Genomic DNA, 21468 nt, shown 5'->3' on the forward strand with positions numbered 1-21468 from the left:
GAGGAAAGATTTAACTTAGTCACCAGTCATGTGATTTCGAGGTTCCCATTAAACTGTTTCCTCTTTTTATTTGCATGTGTGACTGAATTTGTTTTAGTATCTGAGCACTTCCTGCAAGGCAAGAGAAGGAAAAAGTGTCTTAGAATATATGTTCTGAATACTTCATGTAAATTAAAGTATTCAGCACTTCACCACAACGGCAAAATTTCACTGAGACCAACTAGCTTCGTTACAGGAAACCCTTACTTAAAAGAAAGTCCATGGGGGCTGGAGAGATGGCTCAGCGGTTAAGAGCACTAGCTGTTCTTCCAGAGGTCCTGAGTTCAAGTCCCAGCACCCATATGGTGGCTCACAACCATCTGTCATGGGATCTGATGCCCTCTTGCCACACACCTTGAAAACCCGGCATTTGACAGGTGGCTCTCTGTGAGTTCGAGGTTAGCCTGAAGCTCTAGATAGTGAGTTCCAGGACAGCCAGAGCTATATGGTGAGACCCTATCTCAAGAAAGAAAGTCCACTGGACTCGTCTTGGACTTAGGTGCACTATTTTTCTGTGTGCTATTCTTTCCCATAGGCCCCTCCTCACACAATGGCTTCTCCTGGCCTAGAAAGCTACATCTGGCTATCCAAGCTGATTTCTCTTCCCTGTACCCTCTCAGTTTCTACTCAACTACAAACAAATTCAACCACTAAATAGACAGGCCAGATGACCCCCACGTGGGGTCAGCAGCAGTTTCCAGCTGGGACCTCACCAGTCTTGAGAATACACTCAAAAGGAATGTTGAACTCGAGGCAGTGGTGTTGAGTTTGAGGAGGAAAGGGGAGGGATTGGTGCCGCACTGTACAACTTCAGAGCTCTTCCGAGGAGGAGCCAAGTAGCATCTTGAGGTAAAAGTGTGAGTCCCCGTAGTAAAATGTGACTGTTTTGTCCCTGCGTGTATGTTAGTCAAAGACTCTGTTCTAGAAAGATGTGCTTCCTTCAGCTTTATTCCTTTATAGACTCTCGGTTTAGGGATCAGCAGCCAAAATGGCCAAGAGCTGTGGCCTACCGTCCTGCTCTGGTGGTGACACTCACCAACTCACACAGGTCTGCAAACATAGCAAGGCAAGTTTATTTAAAGCAAAGCAATAGAAAAGATCAGAGGGTTCTGTCACATAAGGAAACTCCAGTGACTTCAGGGGCCTCTTCTCATCAGGCCTTCAGGAAGGGGGAGCTTGAATTAAGGGGCATAATTTTGATGGTTCTTTATTTTGATTGGTAGATTATGTCATATAATATTTATCGTACTATACCTGTCCATTCCCACAATGCACGATGTTTAATTATATACATATCCAAACACTCATTAACATAATACAGTAAATAGGAGATTCCTCCTAAAAGCTCACTTCTAGGAAGGTGCACCACACTGAGCATGTAACCAAATCCAGATCAGGCCAGGCGGGGTTATCCACTCTTCATTCTATATACATTGGAACATAGAAGGACAGAGAGTCTAAGTCTACTGGTTGTTAGGGGAAGACATACCTATCCCTATCCCGTAGTTCAGAGAAGGGATATGTATAGCCCCACACAGGTGGATGTTCAAGGTTGCCAGGTGCATTATTTGGGTAGGAGGTAAAGGAGCTAGACGGCCAACCGTTATTAGAAAAACCTGATCCAGACAGAGCCCCAAGTTACTAGAGGATTCCCTAGGCTTGCCTGCCTCACTACAGACAGAAGAAAATATTGTCAGTAACATGATTTAAATACAATTACATTTCCCTATTTTAACAGGTTCTTTTCATACTTGAGGATGAGGGGCACATGTGTGGAGATCAGAGAACAACTTGTAAGAGTTGGGTCTTTTCTACCACATGAGCTGCAGGCACCGAATTCTCATCACTGGGCTTGGTGACAAGTGTATGCACTCACTCAGCCATCCCACAAGTCCAGTCCCTTTCTACTGTTCTAGTTTCTTTTGTTTTTTTTTTTTTTTTTTTTTTTTTTTTTTGTTTGTTTTTAGAGACAAGGTCTCACTGAATAGCTCTGTCTGGCCTAGAACTCACCATGTAGATGAGGCTGATTTGGAGCTCACAGAGTCCACCTGCTGCTGCTTCTTGAATGCTTGAGTTCAACACACACCACTATTTTTTTAATACTTTGAAGAAGACGAAAATCTTAGACTGATAGCTCATTAGGTAGAAACTCCAGTTGCCAAGTCCTAGGACCCAAGTTCCATCTCTTGATATTGTGTTAAAAAAGAGAAGCAGCCAGGTACATGACTATAATCCCAGTACTTGGGAGACAGGATGAACAGATAGCAAAAACACAAATACATTATTGAAAGGAAAAAGTATCAGCTCAGTACCCACAAGACTGAGTTCTCAGCACAAAGGAGATTTACTTGCCCCAGATAAACAGAGGGCAAGAAATAAAAGTCAAAGATTACTGGACGTAGAGGATGAGAGAGAAGGGGAAGAGAACAGTGGGGAGAGAAGGGGTATTAGTCTCAGAGGACAGAAGACTGCCTCTGGATACAGGACACAGATGTGGCACATAAAAATAAAATGGCAGCTTATAAAGGTATAAGAGAAAATCTGTGTTAGGATAAGGTGTTTGATTTAAATTGGGCATGTTAATTAGGTCCAGGAAACCAAACGTGGGTTGTCTGGAAGAGCAGCAAATACTTTTAACTTTTAAGCCACCTCATCAGCCCCTAGTTTATGTTTGCTTCTGAAAATGGAGTCTTTCAATACAATGAAACCATCATTAAATAAAAGGATTATTGGGGCTGGGGAAAAGGCCAGAGTTCAATTCCCAACACTAAAGTAAAAAAGCTGAACGCAGCTTGCAGCTGGAATCACAGACAGGTGCAGGCAAAGGTGGAATGATGCCTGGGGCCAGCATTCTAGCTCTGGGTTCAGTGAGAGCGCCTAGCCTTAAAGTAAGATGGACAGTGGTTGTGCATGCCTTTAGTTCCAGGAAGCAGAGGCAGGTGGATCTGTGATTTCCAGGCCAGCCAAGGCTGTCTAGAGACCCTGTCTCTAACGGAGCAATTCTTAACCCATAGGTGGAGGCATATTTATTGTTAATCTGTTTACAGATTTGCCTTTTTTCTTCATAGATAACCTGCCCTGAGGAGAGGGACGTAGAATGAAGGAAGCATGTAGAATATTTATCCTCTTTTCCTTGGCCTCAGTTTGTTTTGGTTTTTTTTAATTGCATATTGCTATATAGCCCTGGTAGGCCTTGAACTCCAAGGCCATCCTCTTGCCTCCCATGTTTTGGAATTTTATGTGATTTTATGAGTTATTTCTGACTTATTTTGATGAGGCTTCTGTGATGATCAGACTGTTCCCCATGCTATTTACTCCATATTATACAAAAGAGTGGCTTTCAGGGTGTCCCTTGACCCTGGTGAGTCCAGTTTACACAGCAGCATTTGCTTCATCTTTAATGCACTGATGGAGCAGAATGACTCTACACCTCATGGTTTGTGTGTGTGTGTGTGTGTGTTTGTTAGTTAAAACTAGTTGTGCACATGCCTTTAATTCCAGCACTCAAGAAACCGGGGCAGAGGCCAGCCTGGTCTATAGAGTGAGTTCCAGGAAAGTCAGGGCTACACAGAGAAACCCTGTCTCAAAAAAAAAAAAAAAAAAAAAAAAAAAACTAAAGAAAACAAACTATATCAAGCTAGATATGACAATGCACTACTGAACTCTACTTGGGAGGCAGAGGCAGGAAGATCAGGGGTTGAAGGTTAGTCTCAATTAATAGTGAGTTCAAGGATAGCCTGGGCTACATGAGACAGAGTGCAAATAGATAAATTAATCAGAAAAACTAAGCCAAAGAACATGTAAGATTATCACAAAAGCTGCAATGTCCCCACATGGACACCATAAAGAAGCATGTCACACAGCAATGGCAGTATGCTCCCCCCCCCCCAGCAACATGTCATCTAACCACCTGCTGTGTGCCTCAAGGGACCTATACTCCCCCAAGTATAAGCTCCCAACTCAGTCCCCTACTTGACATGAGCCAAATTTCTATCTGTGGTGGTGTTTGAATAGGTTTGGCTCCCACCCCATAGATTCATGTGTTTGAATGCTTGGCCATAGGAAGTGACACTATTAGGTGTTCCCTTATTGGAGGAGGTGTGGGCCTGCTGGAGGAAGTGTGGGGGTGGCCTTTGAGGACTCATATGCTTAGACTCTACCTAGTATTGAATCCAGTCTCCTGGCTGCCTACAGAAGACGTCTTCTCTTGGCTGCTTTCAGATCAAGATGCAGAACTCTCAGCTCCTTCTCCAGCACCATGTCTGCCTGCACAATGCCATGCTTCCCACCATGATGATAATGGACTGAACCTGTAAGCCTGCCCCAGTTAAATGCCTGTCATGGTGTCTTTTCACAGCAATGAAATCCATCTACGACACATCTGCGTGGCCTCTGTACCTTGGTTCTGCTTTACAATACTGGAGCTCTGCTACCTTCGGCACCTCTCCAGATGAGTTCAAGCTCTTTTGTGTTTCACCTGCAACAGCTCTGCCTTTCCCTTATGGCCACTTGGAACTTTGCTAGCCTCCCTAACACTTTTGTAGATGTCCTATAACCTTCATGTATACAAATGGGTATATGTATTTACTACTACATATGCAATATGTGGTCTGAGAATGAATACAAGTTTTTAAAACTGATTTCAAATAACAAAAAAAATCTGTGCCTGTCCATGGCCAGCTACCAAGGGACACTGGGATTACTTGGCAAACTGCCACCAACAAACTGATGTGGTCAAACGGTTAAACTGTTAAATAATCGCTGATCCCATCTCCATCCAGACCTATAGCTTTCAGAGGTCATCCCAGCCACTCAGGGCTTTCTTGCCCCCAACAAGATATCCTTGGGTTATTCTGTTACAAACTAATAAAACCTTTTTCACACATAACTAAATACTCACATGTAGGATATTTAAAACCAAGTGTGACACACCTTGGCATCTCAAATGAACTTGGTTTTTCATCTTCTGAATGTTTTTGTATTTTGTTAGAGGTTAAACATTTGTATAAATTGTAAAATCTGGTGTATTCCTCCCCTGAAACCCTTCAGCTCTTGGAAGTTTTTTCTTCACTTTTTCTTTTTTTAAGATTTATTTATTATATATATATATATATATATATATATTTATATATAGGTGCACTGTAGCTGTTTTCAGACACACCAGAAGAGGGCATCAGATCCCATTACAGATGGCTGTGAGCCACCATGTGGTTTCTGGGATTTGAACTCAGGACCTCTGGAAGAGCAGTCAGTGCTCTTAACTGCCAAGCCATCGCTCCAGTTCTGAGGCACCTACTCTTATATTAGCTATACATGGCCCAGATGTAGTGGCACTCACAGAAGCAGATCTCTATGAATTCAAGGTCAGACTGGTCTACATAGTAAGTTCCAGGCATTCAGCTTACATAGTGAGATTTTGTCTAAAAACAAAATATAAGTAAATAAATGTAGCCATACACATACCAGAATACATATGACCATCACATTTTTAACAAAAATAACTTGTTCTTAATTAAATTTTATTACATAGGAACACTGTCATGTAAAAATTATTCAGAAATTCTGCTGGATAGTTTCAACTTCTGTTTTTAAGGCAAGGTCCAGGTTGACCTCAAACCTAATATGTAACTATGGATGACCCCAAATTTCTGATCTTACTCCCTCCATCTCCCATGTACCGAATTATAGGTGCACATTGGTTACATGAAGGCCAATCCTAGGGCCTTACATATGCCAAACACAGCACCAACTGTGTCCTCCACCCTTACACTTGTTTTTTTCACAATCATTCACTAACAATAACAAAATAAAGGCAATGTTATTATACACTGAAAATACATAACATTTACACAAAAAGAACAGGTTCATTTTTCACCCTCATGTGGTTTCTCTTCATTGACTTCTTCCATATCAAAAGTGAACGGTTTGTCATAACCCATTAGATGATTATAGTCTTGAGGGTTTAAAAAGAGTGCTGGATTAACTAAGAGCGATTTTGTTTTAGCATAAAAGGTGGTAAATATGTGTGTGCTCTCTGGAACTGTCACGTCGTCTTGGTGAAACACTGTGCTGGTTTCCGAAAGCATAACATTATAAGTAATGGCTTTGTAAGTGTCAGTTGTGGCTTCATGGTACAACCGAATAACATAGCCTTTTGTAAGAAAGTGAAGCAGTGTAGGGGTGATCACTGTGAAGCTTCCCATGACTCCATAAAATAAGACTTGCAAAGGCAAACTTCCAAACATCACATTACTTTGTGAGAGAAGGTATGGTAAGAATGCAAGGCTGACCACACTTGTAGAATAAGAGAAACACTTCACACCTAAAGGGGAAAAAAATTACAAGAGGATTAATAACTTTAAATTTTATAAAACAATCTACCCTATTAATTCCCCCAACCTTTTCTTCCTATACTGGTTACAGTTTGAAATCAAAATGTCCACCTGGCTCCTTCTTGTCCCTTCTCCTATGCCATGAAGTGAGGAAGCTCTTCTACCATATACCCTTACCACCCTGATGTTCTGTACAAGGGTATGAGCAATCATGGCCAACCCTTCTAAAACTGTGAGCCACGAAATATCTTTCCTCCATAAAGTAGTTTTGAGTACTTGGTCACAGCAATGACAAAGCTAATAGAATAATCATTCCACCCATAACAGCAGCAAGACATGTGCTTTTTATGTGCTGGATTCTATCTTCTGTCTTAATAGTTCACTTACTCCACTCATAAAATATATGGAAAACCCCTGAGAGACATGTATGATTGTAATCATTGCTCCACGTAAAACAAAGAGAACTGATGAGGCAGGAAAAGCCAAAAAAGAGAACACACAAGTCTATGAAGTACTCCATAGGGTGTATTTGCTTCACATGCTTGCTGCCCTAGGTTTATCCCCATCACCACCAACATTTTAAAATTTTAAAAATGAGAAAAAGAGAAGCTGAATGGCTCGTCCTAGTAACCCCAGTGTCACAGAGGCAAGGGCAAGATTAAACAATTAAATTTAAGGCCAGCCTGAGTACAGAGTGGGTAAGTAGGTAAAGTGCTGCTGCACATGAATGAAAGCCTCAGCTCCCGTCTCCTGCATCCACACAAAAGCTGATCATAGAAGCACACACCTGTAACTACAGAGTCGGGGAGGCAAAGACAGGCAGATTCCCAAGGCAGGCTAGCCAGCCAGTTTAACTAAAATGATGATCTCCAAGCTGGGCATGACTGCATATCCCTTTAATCCCAGCACTGGGGATTTAGAGCCAGGCAGATCTCCAAGTCAAGGTCAGTACACACAGAGTTCCACGACAGCCAGAGCTATACAGAGGAAACCTTGTCTCTCAAATCAAAACCAACCCCAAATTTTCCAAGTCCAATGAGAGATTATGTCTCAGAAAATAAGGTAATGATCTGCTGTCGTTAGCGTTAAGCATGAACTTGGCAGTCTAGTCCCAAGACAGTCTTGAGAGACTGCCCAGATCATCTGGCCTGTGGGCGTGTCTATAAGGGATTGTCTTGATTATTAATTGATATAGAAGGGCCCAGCCCACTTTGGTGGCACCATTCAATGCAGGTGGTGCTGGGTTGCAAAAGAAATCTAGCTTAGCCCAAGTCTGTGAGTGAGCCAGCAAGCAGCACTCCTCCAAGGTTTCTGCTTCAAGGTCTTGCTTGAGCTGCTGCTCTAACTCATTTCAATGATGAACTGCAGCATGTAAGCTGAAATAAATCTATTATCCCCTCTAAGGTGCTTTTGGTCTGAGTACCATAAACAGCAACAAAATCTCTGACTGTAAAACTATTAAGCTGAAGAACTTAGCTGATGTTGAAGAATAAAGAATAATGCAAATCATCAGGGAATAGAGTAACAGACAGAGTACCTGTCTACTACTGACTCTCAGTCACTGAATCAGCACTGTTCCCATTTTGACCTTTCTCAGGACCCGCCTCACACTGAGACTGAGCCTTGACACACTATACCTATGGATATCTAGTTGCTTCCTAGCCTGTGTGACTATAGAAACACGTAAGAACATCTGTCTGTGATCATAAAAAAAAAAAAAAACAAAAACAAAAACAAAAACAAAGCAAAAGAATGAAGAGAGGACTAAAGGAAAATACCTATATCAGCCTCTGGAGGCACACACACTCAAGCATACACACACAAAAGTGAAGGAAGAGAATGAAGCAATGTGCAATGCCGTACAGCTAGTTACTAAATCATTGGAATTCAACTAATTTGACTCTTCGTGAATGAAGCTAAGGCAGGAAGGTTCAAATTCAGCCTTGGCTATGTATCCAGACTTTGTCTCAAAAAATAAAACAAGCAAAATAATATAAATACCATACACTTAGAAAATATAGACAGTGACAATGAGACATTGAGATAAGGGCTAGTCCTCTCAGATAATAAAATCTAGTCAACTATAAAACAGAGCAGCACAGGTCCACCAAGAGAGACTAGTGTTCACACTGCATGCATAAAGAGATGCATAAACAGACCAAACAGAAAACCTCAACCACATTCAGTCATATGTTGGAATTTAATACAGAATAAAGACTGGACATGATGCTGCACACACGTAAACCCAGAACACAGCAGGTCAGCAGTGAGACAGGACAGCAGATCCTACCACAAGCAAACCAGCTGGATGCTCAGCAGTCAGGGAGAGCAGACACAAGAGCCTCACAACTGCCTGCCTTTCCAGCCCCAGGGATCCAACAGCTCCTGACTATGAGGCATCTGCATTCACATGCACACACTCCCTTAATGACACAATAATGGCGTGTGTGTGTGTGTGTGTGTGTGTGTGTGTGTGTGTGTGTGTGTGTGTGTAAAATAGTTAAAATAAAACCAGGGTCAAAAGACTGACAGTCTAACTATATTTTAAAGGGAAAGAAAAGAGGAAAACAACATAGCTAAGCATATGCACATACCAGTAACCTCAGATCAGTTCAAGGCCTGACCACCCAGAAGTATCACATTTGAGGCCAGTCTGAGCTACATACATCCTATCCCTGACAGAAACATTCTGAATTTATATCAGAAGAATAAATGTTTGTGGAATGAAAAATCCAAAAAGCTTGACATTTTAAGAGAAAATTTGTAAATGTCCCTTTACATAAGTTTAAATAAATTGGTACCAAAATCTCATTCGTAAGACACATGTAATTAAAGTGTTATTGCTTTCCCCCAAACTGACAAAAACAAGAATCTGACAACTTACTGTTCACAAAGCTGGAATTAAGCAATCAGTCTTCATTACTGCTATTGGCCAAAAGCTTAGTAATAGTTTTACTAATTTAAGAGCAGTTTCCCACCTCTTCGCACAGGTGCTTGACATGACATCAGTATGCACAGGATAAACGAGGACCTGCTGATTCTTACATAACTCTCTCGCCCCTTCAAAAATACTGTCCCCATTACTTTTGTTACACTGTAGTAAGTTAGTGTTCCCTAAAACTGATGCAGACATAAAGTTTATAATGTGTCCTTATTTGGAAATAAGATCTTTGTAGATCTAAAGAACAAGATGAGATCATGCAAGATTAAGGTGGGCTCTGAATCTAATGAAATTGCCCTTATAAGGACACAAAAAGTAAGAGAAGCAGAGAAGGCTGCCACAGGAAGAGCAAGCAACAGTCACAGTTAGGTCAGTTACAAGCTAAGAATGCTAAGATAGCCAGGTGTCACCAGAGGGTTAAGGGGTAAGATTACTACTTCCTAGAGTCTTCAAGAAGAAATGTGATCCAGGTCACACTGTAGGCCCCAGACCTGTAAGAAAATACATTTCTATTGTTCTCAGTTACTAAAAAGAAACTATCAGATAGGAAGGTGTAGCTGCAGGACTGCTGGAATGTGGCCAGTCACACACCATTTGGCTAGGAAAGCTCAATGAGCTTTCTCCACATATGGACCCCACATATAGAATGGCAAACTCACATTTAGGGTGGATCCTCCCACCTCAACCAAGTTGATGTAGGGAATCTTTTCCAGACAGGCCAGAGATCCTTTCCATTTGACAATCCTCCTGTCTCTGCTTGTACTAAGTATTCTGCACCTTGGATGTATGTGCTCCTTCCACACCTCACGTCAGACTTTTCTCATCAGACAAGACCTAAGGAAAAGCCATCCTGATGTGACTGCTCTGTCTGTCTCCTCAACATGAACTCAAATCTAATTTATAGCACTGCATATATGGTATGTTCATCTTTTCTTTCCCACCAATATTAAGATTCTGTGTTACCTTTAAGTAGTACCCCTAACACAGTGCCTCTGGTATGATACATAGCAGATATAGTATCTGTAATTATCTGTGACTGAACAATAATGAGGGAAGCCTTCAAGTGTTTACCATGTAGCAGTTAATGCCCCAAAATTACAGCGAGTTCTCAGTGTTTCTCCCTGAGCTCCCACATACAAAACAGCACTGACCTTTGACATGGCAACTTTCCACTCTCCATAACTCTGAACGACTCAGGCAACAACTTCCTCTAGGAATTACAACTGTACTTTTTTTGTCTTGGTTTTGGTTTTGTTTTTCAATACAGGGTTTCTCTTGTATAACCCTGGCTTTTATAGGCCAGGCTAGCCTCAAACTCAGAGATCTGCCTGCCACTGCCTCCTGAGTGCTGGGATTAAAGGTGTGCACTACTCTGCCAAAAGTTTTTAAATCATTATTTTATTGGTTGGGTGTTTTGTATGTGCAACCCATGTATACCTGGTGTCTGTAGGAAGGAGTCAGATCTCCTAGAACTGTATTATAGATGGTTGTAAGCCTCCATGTAGTAAATGAGAATTGAATCTGGAAGAGGAGCCAGTACTCCTAAACCTCTGGTAGCTCCAAAATTGTAGAACTTTGATATCCCAGTTACACTCTTCCCACAGACATTATAGCTTATCCATACAAAAATCAATCCTGCTTTCTCCTTTATAAACAAGAGTCAAGGAAGGATACAGCACAAATCACTAAACTTCCTTCCTATATAAACCTTCAATTCAGTAAGGACTTTTGAAGAAATTTCTAACTCCCAAATGATAATAACCACTGAATTGTAATTCTAAAGTCAGTAGAATAATTGGTCCTTATTTTAAGAAAGTTATAGATATCTAAAAATTTTAAGCATACTTTAATTCCATATATTTGAGGATCAACAGATTTCCAGATTTAAATTTTATATAGTCATCTGATACCAACATGAGTAAATGTAAACACTGAAATTTTGTGGCAATACTTGGCCACATAGCAATCTGCAATGTATTTCTGATTCCATTCTTACTGAAATTACTAAAATACAGAACCTCTGGGGACTTAACAAATCCTGTGACTTCACTAAGTTCTTCTGAGTGTCTCCACTAAACTATGATCAATGTCAGTGAACAGCTTTACTGAAGTTATTCAATAAGCCATCTTTTCCTTTTCTACAATAACTCTCTATCACCTGGGGAAAAAAATAGGTCTTCTACAAATTCTAAGACAAACTGAACAAACATAATTTACAGATTTTAGAAATATAAAACATTTTCCCCAATGCTCAGAACTGAACATAGGACTACAAGCACTAGGCAAGTACATATTCTAACCACTGACCAATACTGCCAGTACCACCCTCATTTTTTTTTAAAGATTTAAGTATTTATTTTATGTATGTGAGTAAACTGTCTTCAGATGAGAGCATCAGATCCCATAACTGATGGTTTTTGAGCTACCATGTAGTTGCTGGGAATTGAACTCAGGATCTCTGGAGGAGCAGTCAGTGGTCTTAACCGCTGAGCCATCTCTATCTCTCCAGCCCCAAACAATTATTCTAAAGAGATATAACTCCAGCCAGGGATACAGGATAGTGAGGATCCTGTCTCAAAACAACAAAAAAGAAGTGTTACCAGGCTTTTGGTCACAGCTTCTGTATTGTGACCAAATAATGAAGAAAAGCAACTTAAAAAAAAAAGAAAGGGCAACCTTGATTCATTATTTCTGAGTTCTCAATCTACAGTTGCTTAGTCCCTATGCACTTGGGCAAAACATCACACCAAAAGGTGTATATGGTGGAAGATCTCCATGGCAAACTGGAACCAGAGAGAGAAGAATGGGAGGAACCCGGAACAAGATACTCCTCCCTCCAAGAACTCACCCCCAGTGACCTACTTTCTAGAGGAAGGCCCCTTCTAAAGTTTCCAGAACTCTCAAAACAGCGCCATCAGCTGGGGAAGTTAGGCTATTAAATATATATTATTATATATTTAATAAATATATATTCTTTTACTATTGTACTTTTATCATTATAAATATATTTATAAATGTATATTATTAAGATGATATATTAAATACATGAGCTTTGGCTATTCTAAGTCAAGTGATGATGGAAGAAAATTCAAGGCCTAGCTGTCAAATCACACACTACAACTCCACTTTCAAACATCTTTAAGACCCTATAAAGAAAGTCTCAACCTCTACATTGCATCAATAAGCTTTAAGGGAAAAACAATTCTGTATTATAATAATGTAACACATGCTAAAAAGGGCTTACAGGCAGGGGCAAGCCCCAGAGAACTCAGCCCCATGCACAGACTACAGGCAACTCAGTAGAGCTGGGACTGGAGAGGTGGTCTTCCCAGGAAAGAACACACCAACTGGTTTTCCATCACACAATGGTCAGCCCTGAAGACACAAAGTAACACTGTATCCATTCAACAGATTATATTTAGAAATATTTATGCATATACATATCTCCAAGCAATAACAGTGAGGATAAAAGACATGCACTTAAAATGAGGAGGGGTCTATATGTAGCTCTGAAGGCAGGAAAGGGAAGGAAGAAATGTAATTATTTTATAATCTCAAAAAGAAAATAAAGAAATAAATTCACTTCAGATTACTCACCAAATATCATTCGGGCCAGGTTCCCAGTATAAATCAGCCTGCCATCTTCTGTTTTATCAACTTGTGTGTGTAAGCAGCGGACACATCGTCCCCAACAAACAGGTATCTGTTGAAACAAAGAGCCACTAAGTAACTGGCTGTTTGAACAAATTCTTATTTTTATCAAAGTTTTTTTTTCTTCAAAAACAATGAAAAGAATGTGTTACAATGCCATACAAAAATTTTTCTCAACCTAGAAGATCCCCAGGGCTTCCCAACTGCCACTCTAGCCAATAAGACAACTCCACATCCAGAGAGATCTTATCTCAAAAATCAGGTTTCAGGATAGAGAGGCTCAGTACTCTTCCAGAGGACCAAGGGTCAGAGTCCCAGCTCCTATGTGGCTTACAACTTTCTGTAACCCAGGCCCATAGGATCCCCACCCTCTCTGGGCCTTCATGAGCACTGACGGGTGTGGTTCACACACACACACACACACACATACATAAAAATAAAAATCTTGCTGCTCAGTGGTGGTGCATGCCTTTGATCTCAGCACTTGGGAGGCAGAGGCAGGCTGATCTGAGTTGAGGAGTTGAGGCCAACCTGGTCTCAAAAAAAAAAAAAAAAAAAAAAAACTTAAATAAGGTTAAGATAGAAGAAAACACCTGATGTTGACCTCCACATGTGTGTACACAAATACACTACGTATGTAAAAATATTTACTTAAATTAGCTTTAATACAATAATCTAAGCAAAACACAGAGGGCATGGTATACATGTCTTTGACCCCAACATTCAGGAGGCAGAGGCAGGTGAATCTGAGTTTCAGCCAAAAAAAAAAACAACAAAACAATCTAAGCAAAATACTGTGAGTTGAGGGGTTTGTCTTGCTTTGTTTTGTTTGGTGGGTTCCTGCTCACACACGCATGTCTGAGCACATCCATGTGCAAAGATCAAACTCATCCTGAAGACAAAAGCCTCCACAGGCCAGGCTTATCATACCAACCCTAAGGTTAGTACTTATGAACGACTTATATTAATAACTAGTATTTTTTAAAGGCTCTTTCCCTAAAAGACTTGTAAATACCTTTTACCCCATTTCTGTTCTGAAGATAAAGTCGTCATTAATGTGGTCCATGCTGACCCCCAACTGACCATGACGCTCAAGTCAATCCTATCTGAGCCTCCTGAGTTAACACTGGGATTTTAAGTCTGTGCCACTACCATACCCTGGGCCTTCTCTTAGCAAGAAAGCATACTCGAAAAACTGCTTGAAAGCTACATAAAATCTCACCATAATAGGAATTTCTCAAGTATGTGAAAATGAGCATCTAAAAATGGATTTTACATTGCTCACATTTACAAATGTAAAAAGTATGCATAATTTCTTTGTGTTGAAATTCAGTTAAGACTCCAACATCTGCTCTTGGCTATAGCACACACCCTTAATCCCAGCACTCAGGAGGCAGAGACAGGAGGATCTCTGAGTTTGAAGCCAGCACCAGCATGGTCTACTCTAACAGATGAGCTAGGGCTACATAGGGAAACCCATCTACAAGCAACTAACAAATAACTCAACTACCACTTTCAGCATTTCTTAAAAGTTTTTGAATTCTTATTATAATGTACCTTAAAATACATAAAATTCTTGCCAAGCCACACCTTTAATCCCAGCACTCTGGAGGTAGAGGCACAGTATCTCTGAGTTCAAGGCCAACTACAGAGCAAGCCCCAGGTCAGCCAAGGCTACACAAGAGAAACCGTCTCGAAACCCCGTAAAACTCTTACATTTTACAACATAGTTTAAAATACTACATAGTTTGTTCAATAACACCTATACCCCATCTTTCTCTCGGTAACCAAAGGAATTCCTAAAAACAGACAAATAACACAATTTATGAGGCTATACAAGTTCTTTAGCTTCTGTCTCCAGGTGCTGCATCGATTTCTTAGCACCCTTCTGACCTTCAGCTCTAGGATAAGGAATTAGTCCCTGCGCAGTGGGGCACATCTTTAATCCTAGAATGAGGTATAGGTAGGCGAGTGTCTGATTTCAAGGACAACCTGGTCTATATAACGAATTCAGGCCAGGTGAGAGTCCACAAACCTGGAAAAACAAAACTAAAAAAAAAAAAAAAAAAAAGGAAGAAACTAAACTGGATGTTGTCATCACAAACCACATAATCTGGAACCACTTGTGGTGTTTGGATAGCCTAGGAAAGGAGAGTCAATCCCTTGATTGGCAGCAGCTGCGGGCCCCAGAGGTCGAGGCCTGCTCCTCCCCAGCCAGCACGCTGCGCCCGCTCCCTCGACACCCCAGCCCGCGAACGGCCGACCTGCGCTCGCCGCAGTGGCCCGCAAGGTTCGGCTAGCCGTAGGAGCCTGCCGCCCCGCAGCCGTGCGGGCTCGGCGCACCAGGCCGCACGCCGGAAGTCGACCTCAGAACCTCGGAGCGCGGCGGCCGCGCACCACGTCGTCCTAGTCCGGGCGTGCCAGAGGCCCGCTGTCCACCGGCTGCCCAAGGCCAACAGCATTCTGTAGGCTGGATATGGTGACTGTCGGGTCCCAGTAGTGGCCAAAGACGCCAAAATGTGTCTCTGCATTACAGTGAGGGCAGCGAGGCTCCGCCCCTTAAGCTGAACACGCGGCTAGACTGGTGCCCGCGCGTGCGCAGAATATGCGGCCGGGCTGCAACATTCTCCACCGGGTGGGTTCCAGGCAGCAAAGGACCGGAAACCCCAGCTCCCAGCCTAAGATGGGTTTCAACCGAGTTCTTAGTATTTGGTCGGCTTTTGACCGTGTGCAAAGACAGAGTGGGTAGGCGAGTGAAAACAACAAAAGCCCAAAAGCGTAGTTAAATACTTAGTTCCCATGAAAGCCACTCTATAGGTCCTAAAAATGGTCTGGGAAAATGACTCGCCTTGCCGAAGTAATTCTAGCGTATTAGCCCAAAAGAAAAGTAGTTTAAAATACAAACTGTTATAATGGTTAAATACTTTACATGCTATGATATAAACGTTATGAACAAAATGAATAATAATTTAACTTAATTCCACCACTGAGATAGGAGAAAAATGGAACTTTTTCACATAATATAATTTTCGATTTTGTTAACAGATTTGTTCTTTGCTCATTAAAAACATAGTGTCTGAAGGCTCTCCGTTTCTCCAAAAACCAAGAAGGAAGTTGGTGTAGAGGACATTGGCTACCAGGGGTTCTGATACGCTGTTGCCGAAACCACAGATGTGTGGCCTTCTGGCCAAGCGTCTGCGGGTTCATATTGTTGGCACATTTCGTTGTGGCCCTGGGAGTTGATGCTACCTATAAGTCTGGCGTGGCTGAACCAAGAAAGAAGGCTTATGCAGATTTATACAGGAATTATGATTCCATGAAAGACTTTAAAGAGATGAGGAAAGCTGGAGTCTGAGTGCAAAGTGATTTCAGAATGCAAAGATTCTTTGGATTGTGCTCCATAGAAGTTCACTGCTGTTCTGTGTTCCTGAACTATGAACCATGAATACATGGGCTAAGGAGTAGTTTCTGTCAACAAACAATAATGAAAAACAACAACAACAAAAAATAGTGTGCAAGATAGGAAGTGCAGCTTGCCTACCATGGATTGATGTGGAGAGTCTAGGTTTCAAATCCAGAGCCAATTTATTATGGGCCATTTGCATTTTTTAGTGTGTGTGTGTGTGTGTGTGTGTGTGTGTGTGTGTGTGTGTATACCTGCAAAGGGCATCAGATCCCATTTCAGATGGTTGTGAGCTACCATGTGGTTGTGGGATTTGAACTCAGGGCCTCTGGAAGAGCATTCAGAGCTCTTAACCACTGAGTGGTCTCTCCAGCCCCACGCAGATATCTTAATAGCATTAATTTATTGTTCTCCTTTGTACCCAACATCTTCATGACCTTCAGATAAATCAGTTGGAACACACCGGGCTCGAGCTTTCATTTGGAATGCACAGGGTCTTAGTTTTCCAACCAAGCAAGAAGCTAAGTGTACTCTCAATAGCACCTGAAGCCTAAAACAGGTTTCCCCACTTTTTAAAAACCTACCTAATCTTTCCACCAATGTAGATTGATGATTTTCTTTGTTCTGTTGCTATAAAAGCTTCTTGAAACTGTGGGTTGATGTCAAAGTGATACATGATTAGACAGTAGAGAGTGGGTTGGGGACAAAGTTTTGGTAAAGTGGAAGAGAAAGAGAAAGCAGGAAATTCAACAGGTAAGACAAGGATCACTCATCTCTTCTGCATGGCTCTGAGTAGCCATGGGTAAATATATATACTTTCTAGGGATGGATTTCTAGAGGTCAATTTATCTTATCTAGGTGGGTGGATTATATCTTTGTCAATTGGTTGTAAGCTTATTGTGTGGAGGGATTGTGGGTAAGAATTTAACATATAAATGTTTGATAAGTCATTGATTGTTGAGTCTTGAGTTTACCGGGGTGTAGAGGACAGTGTGTGAAAGCAATGGCTGAGAGGCAGCTGGAGTATGCAGATCAGACATGGCGCCCTCAGAATGAGATATGGGTGTGCAAGGCTTTGTAACTCACCATCTAGGGGACTGTACTCGGCTCCACACTAGAGCAGCTCCCAGAGTGAGAGCTACCTCGGAGCGAGACTCCACTGGACCAGTCTCAACAGAACCTCATTTTCTACTTTTACCTCAACACAAAACTACTTCCACATTGGAATATAAGACATGGGATGACCTAAATCTGTGTTTCCCAGCCATGGTCACTCATTTGGTTCTAGAATAAGTTATTTTTTTTATCTCCATTGAGGTGAATGGTTTTTGAATCAACACTGTACCAGTCTCCCAAAGGCAGATGATACTTGGTGCCTATTGCCCAGGATTTAGATAGGAGTAGAGAAAGTACTGTAACTGGATAAATTTGTGAACTCACAGTGCAAATGTGTAATAGGACAAGCATCTAAAAATAAGCTAGGACACCTCTAACTGGAATATCTGTGTTCTAGGTCAGACATTCTGTCACAATGTCTGAAATAAATATCAACCATCTTGATGAAAAACAGGTTCAGCTTCTAGCAGAGATGTGTTGAGGAAAATGGCAATAAAATTGGGGCTGACACCAAGAAAAAATTTCACCTGAATGAAAACATTGCCAAAGGATTGTTACATTGGGCTTTTAGTATCTTCTTGTTTAGTAGTGACAATCAGCTGTTAAAGCAGAGATCAGATGCTAAAATTACCTTTCCAGGTTGTTTCACCAATAGTTGCTGTAGTCATTCATTCGGTGATCCAGGTGAGCTGGAGCAGCACAGAGGGCTTAAAAGAAGAGTTGGGAATACCAGTGGAAAGAGGATGATCTAAATGAAATCAGTTATCTAACAAGAATTTACTATAAGGGCCAATCTGATGATATTTGGAGTGAACATGAAATTGATTAATTTTGTTTCTGAGGAAGGATGTAACCTTGAATCTGGATCCCAGTGGAGATTAAAAGGTATTGCTGCGTATCAAAGGGAGAACTCAAAGATTATGAAGGCGGCAGCCAGTGGTGAAATAAAGTTAACTCCGCGGCTTCAAATTATTGCAGTTTTCTCTTTAAATAGTGGGATAACGTAAACCATTTGTTGACCATGAGAAAATACATAGAATGTGCATGTGTCAATGATTTGAAAGTTTTTCTACCCAGTAAAAATGGTTTTGTTTTGCTTTAAGTTGGACTCCCTGGTATGATACAAAGCTAATTTACAACCAGAATTTGTTTTGAGAAAAGAAAAAACTGAACTAACTTATAGTTTTGTATTATATATACCACATATAGGCACTGATGTTTGTAAAAGACATTTAGGAGAAAAATATTGTGAAATTATGCCATAAACAAAACTTAATTTAGCCTGTCTAAATACATGGCTATGACAAGATTAAAGAAATAAGTAGAACTCGTCGTTCTTAGATTTTGACAAATCTAATTTTGACAAATCTTTCAGAACACTTTGCTATTTTCCAAGTGTTTTTATATCAATTAGATTTTAATCAGAGGTCAGAAAGTTGGGCAAAGGAAACTGCTTAGCTGCTTTGAAACAGCACTAAGACATTAAGGGCTGAGGGTATAGCTCAGAAGAACCAGGATTGCCGTGCAGGCAAGATGTTATGGGTTGTTGAGTCTCTAATCCTAAAGATATCGGTAACACCAATAACAGCTTTATTCTTTTTTTTTTTTTTAAGTCAAGAGAACAATACTTTATTGAAACGGGTTTAAAAGGAGGGGCTGCGGAAATGAGATGGCTCAGTGGTTAAGAGCACTGGTTGATCTTTAGGACCTTGGTTCAAGTCATAACATCCACATGGCAGGTTCCAGGGGATCTGATGCCTTCATCTGAATTCCTACAAGCAGGAAACTGAAGTCAACTCTGCTTAACAAGCACTGGTACCTGAAGACTTTGCCCTGGGCACTTTCCTGTATGACAGGAAACCAACCTGGCCATGTTGGCTCTCCTTAGATTCCATGTCCGAGACCTGCTCAAGCAAACAACTTGGGTCCCCCAGAGCCGGAGCGAGGATTGAAAGAAGACAAGTTAGTTAAAGTTGCAGCATGACTTCCGCCGGACTTGAGGCCTAAGCCTCATGGCCCAAGCGAAGCTTGGTTTAATTCATCCTCTTTTAAATCACTTTAATTACATGCAAAAACGTAACATCAGTTCTGAGACCCGGATCAATCGAGATAACAACCAAAGATCCAGTAAACATTTTACTGGAAGTCAGGTGAAAAGGTCAGAGACAAAAAAACAGATACTGCTGTGCCTACATTCTGAAATCCACCCTGCCCTGAGCTCCATTTCTAAGGATAAGAATGTACTTCCCTATGCCACATTCTTAAAAGCCCTGCCCTAAACTTCAGATGTAGATGCACTTCCTTATAGCCTTATTGTAGAGAGCCTTCCTAGAGCTACAGATGTCAATGTGCTTGATACTTACGAGGCATAGCAAAGAAGCCAGATTCCTGCCTTGGCCAGTCCCAAGGTGTCCTGAGATAATATTAATATTACTCTGCCATCAACTGTTCTGAAGTGCCAAAAATGCTCTCCATAATACCACAACCAAAGAAACTCCATTGAAGTAACAACTGTTTACAATTTAAAGGGTAATTCATTTTACCCAATGTTAACTATAATGCCTGAATTATTTCCCAGTCAACTGGGCACCAAGCAAATGAGCCTTTAGGGTTAGTGCACATGCAAACCCACTACTGGCACACCTAATCAGGATATCCACATCCTTGGCATGCTAATAGCCAGTTTGGCTGACAGCCTGTTAAAACCAAACTAAGCCTGCAGCAGCTGGAATTCACTTTACCCTCCCCCCAATCTAATTATAGTTAAGCAGACTCAGATATAACTTAAGGTACAGGAATCTGTGAGTGGTGTCCACAGAACAGCTTTATTCTTAAGTGCTGCCTAATGGATACATTTTTTTCTTATAAAAATTTATAAACCTAATTTCTTGTTAATTCAGAGCAGTTGATTTATCACTGGGGATATGACTATGTAGCAAGTATTTATTAAAAATTAAAAATAAATTATTTTTTTAAAATACTGGTGTTATAATATAATGAAGATACGCTGCTTTACAAAATACTACATAAGTTTCCAAAGTTGAAGTTGCTAAATTTGTCCTCTGAATCATCTTCAGATCAACTTCACAGTCAGCTGCATCAGGAAAAATGATCATCTAGTTAAGCAGTTCTCACCTGTGGGCCATGACCCCTTCTAGGGTCAAACAACACTTTCACAGGGGCTAAAACTAACAGAAAGCACCGATATTTACATTACAGTTCATAACAGTAGCAAAATTACATTTATGAAGTGGCAACAAGAATAATTTTATAGTTTGGGGTCCCACAAATTGAGAAACTGTATTAAAGGGTTACAGCATTAGAAAAGCTGAGAACCAACCACTACTGTAGCAGGTAGGAGATGATACAGACCAGAGGAACCCACTTCTCTTAGGTGTACTTAATTAGAATTTAAGCATTGTTGATATACTGCTAAATAATAATAAAAACCTGTTTATTAAATATCCTCTCCATGCTTATTTTTTCCTTTAAATAAGGAGAGAGGATGACATAAACTTCATTTTCCTCTCATTTTTTGGCTGAGGAAGGAGATAGGATTGTCCTCAAATACATAGCTAGTCTGGGCCACATAGTTCCAGGGTAACACTAAAATACCCTGTCTGAAAACTTGAAGAACAAAACCCTTTTGAGAGGCCATCCTTAGCTCCAGAAATTGAGTAACTAAGTATCTTCAATCTGTTTTCAAGCCCACTCCATGAATACTGCAGAGAGGAAACCTAACTGAGCTGTTTTTCAGCTTTCTAGGAAAGGTACCTAGGATAACCATGGGAAAGCCAAAGAAAAGGTTTGGTTGAGCGGGTTATGGAACTGGGGAGGTGAACAGAAATAATGGGCCCCTACTTAAGTAATGGTGATAGGCTGAGAGATCTGGACGGGTGGGCGTGGCATATTTTCAGTAAACACTGAACCTATACGGGAAGAAAGGAAATGAGGCAAACACTTTGCGAGCGTGTTAAGATGCTCTT

General features: G+C 41.0%; 1 protein-coding gene and 1 pseudogene across 2 annotated transcripts; one reads left to right on the top strand and one right to left on the bottom strand.

Annotated features, from left to right (window-relative positions):
* Positions 1-5425: 5425 nt before the first annotated feature.
* On the bottom strand, positions 5426-15498 carry TMEM70 (transmembrane protein 70). The gene is made up of 3 exons (XM_080938468.1): positions 15228-15498; positions 12910-13015; positions 5426-6361 (listed from the first exon to the last, which is right to left on the bottom strand). The coding sequence occupies exons 1-3, from the start codon at positions 15492-15494 to the stop codon at positions 5904-5906; spliced, it is 831 nt and encodes a 276-aa protein (XP_080794594.1). The 5' UTR covers positions 15495-15498; the 3' UTR covers positions 5426-5903.
* Positions 15499-17897: 2399 nt separating this feature from the next.
* LOC308437386 (isopentenyl-diphosphate Delta-isomerase 1-like) lies at positions 17898-18489 on the top strand (annotated as a pseudogene). The gene has a single exon. The product of its transcript is annotated as an isopentenyl-diphosphate Delta-isomerase 1-like (transcript).
* The last annotated feature ends 2979 nt before the right edge of the window (positions 18490-21468 follow it).

The sequence above is a fragment of the Micromys minutus genome, assembly GCF_963924665.1.
Source record: "Micromys minutus genome assembly, chromosome: 26".
NCBI classification, from domain to species: Eukaryota; Metazoa; Chordata; class Mammalia; order Rodentia; family Muridae; genus Micromys; species Micromys minutus.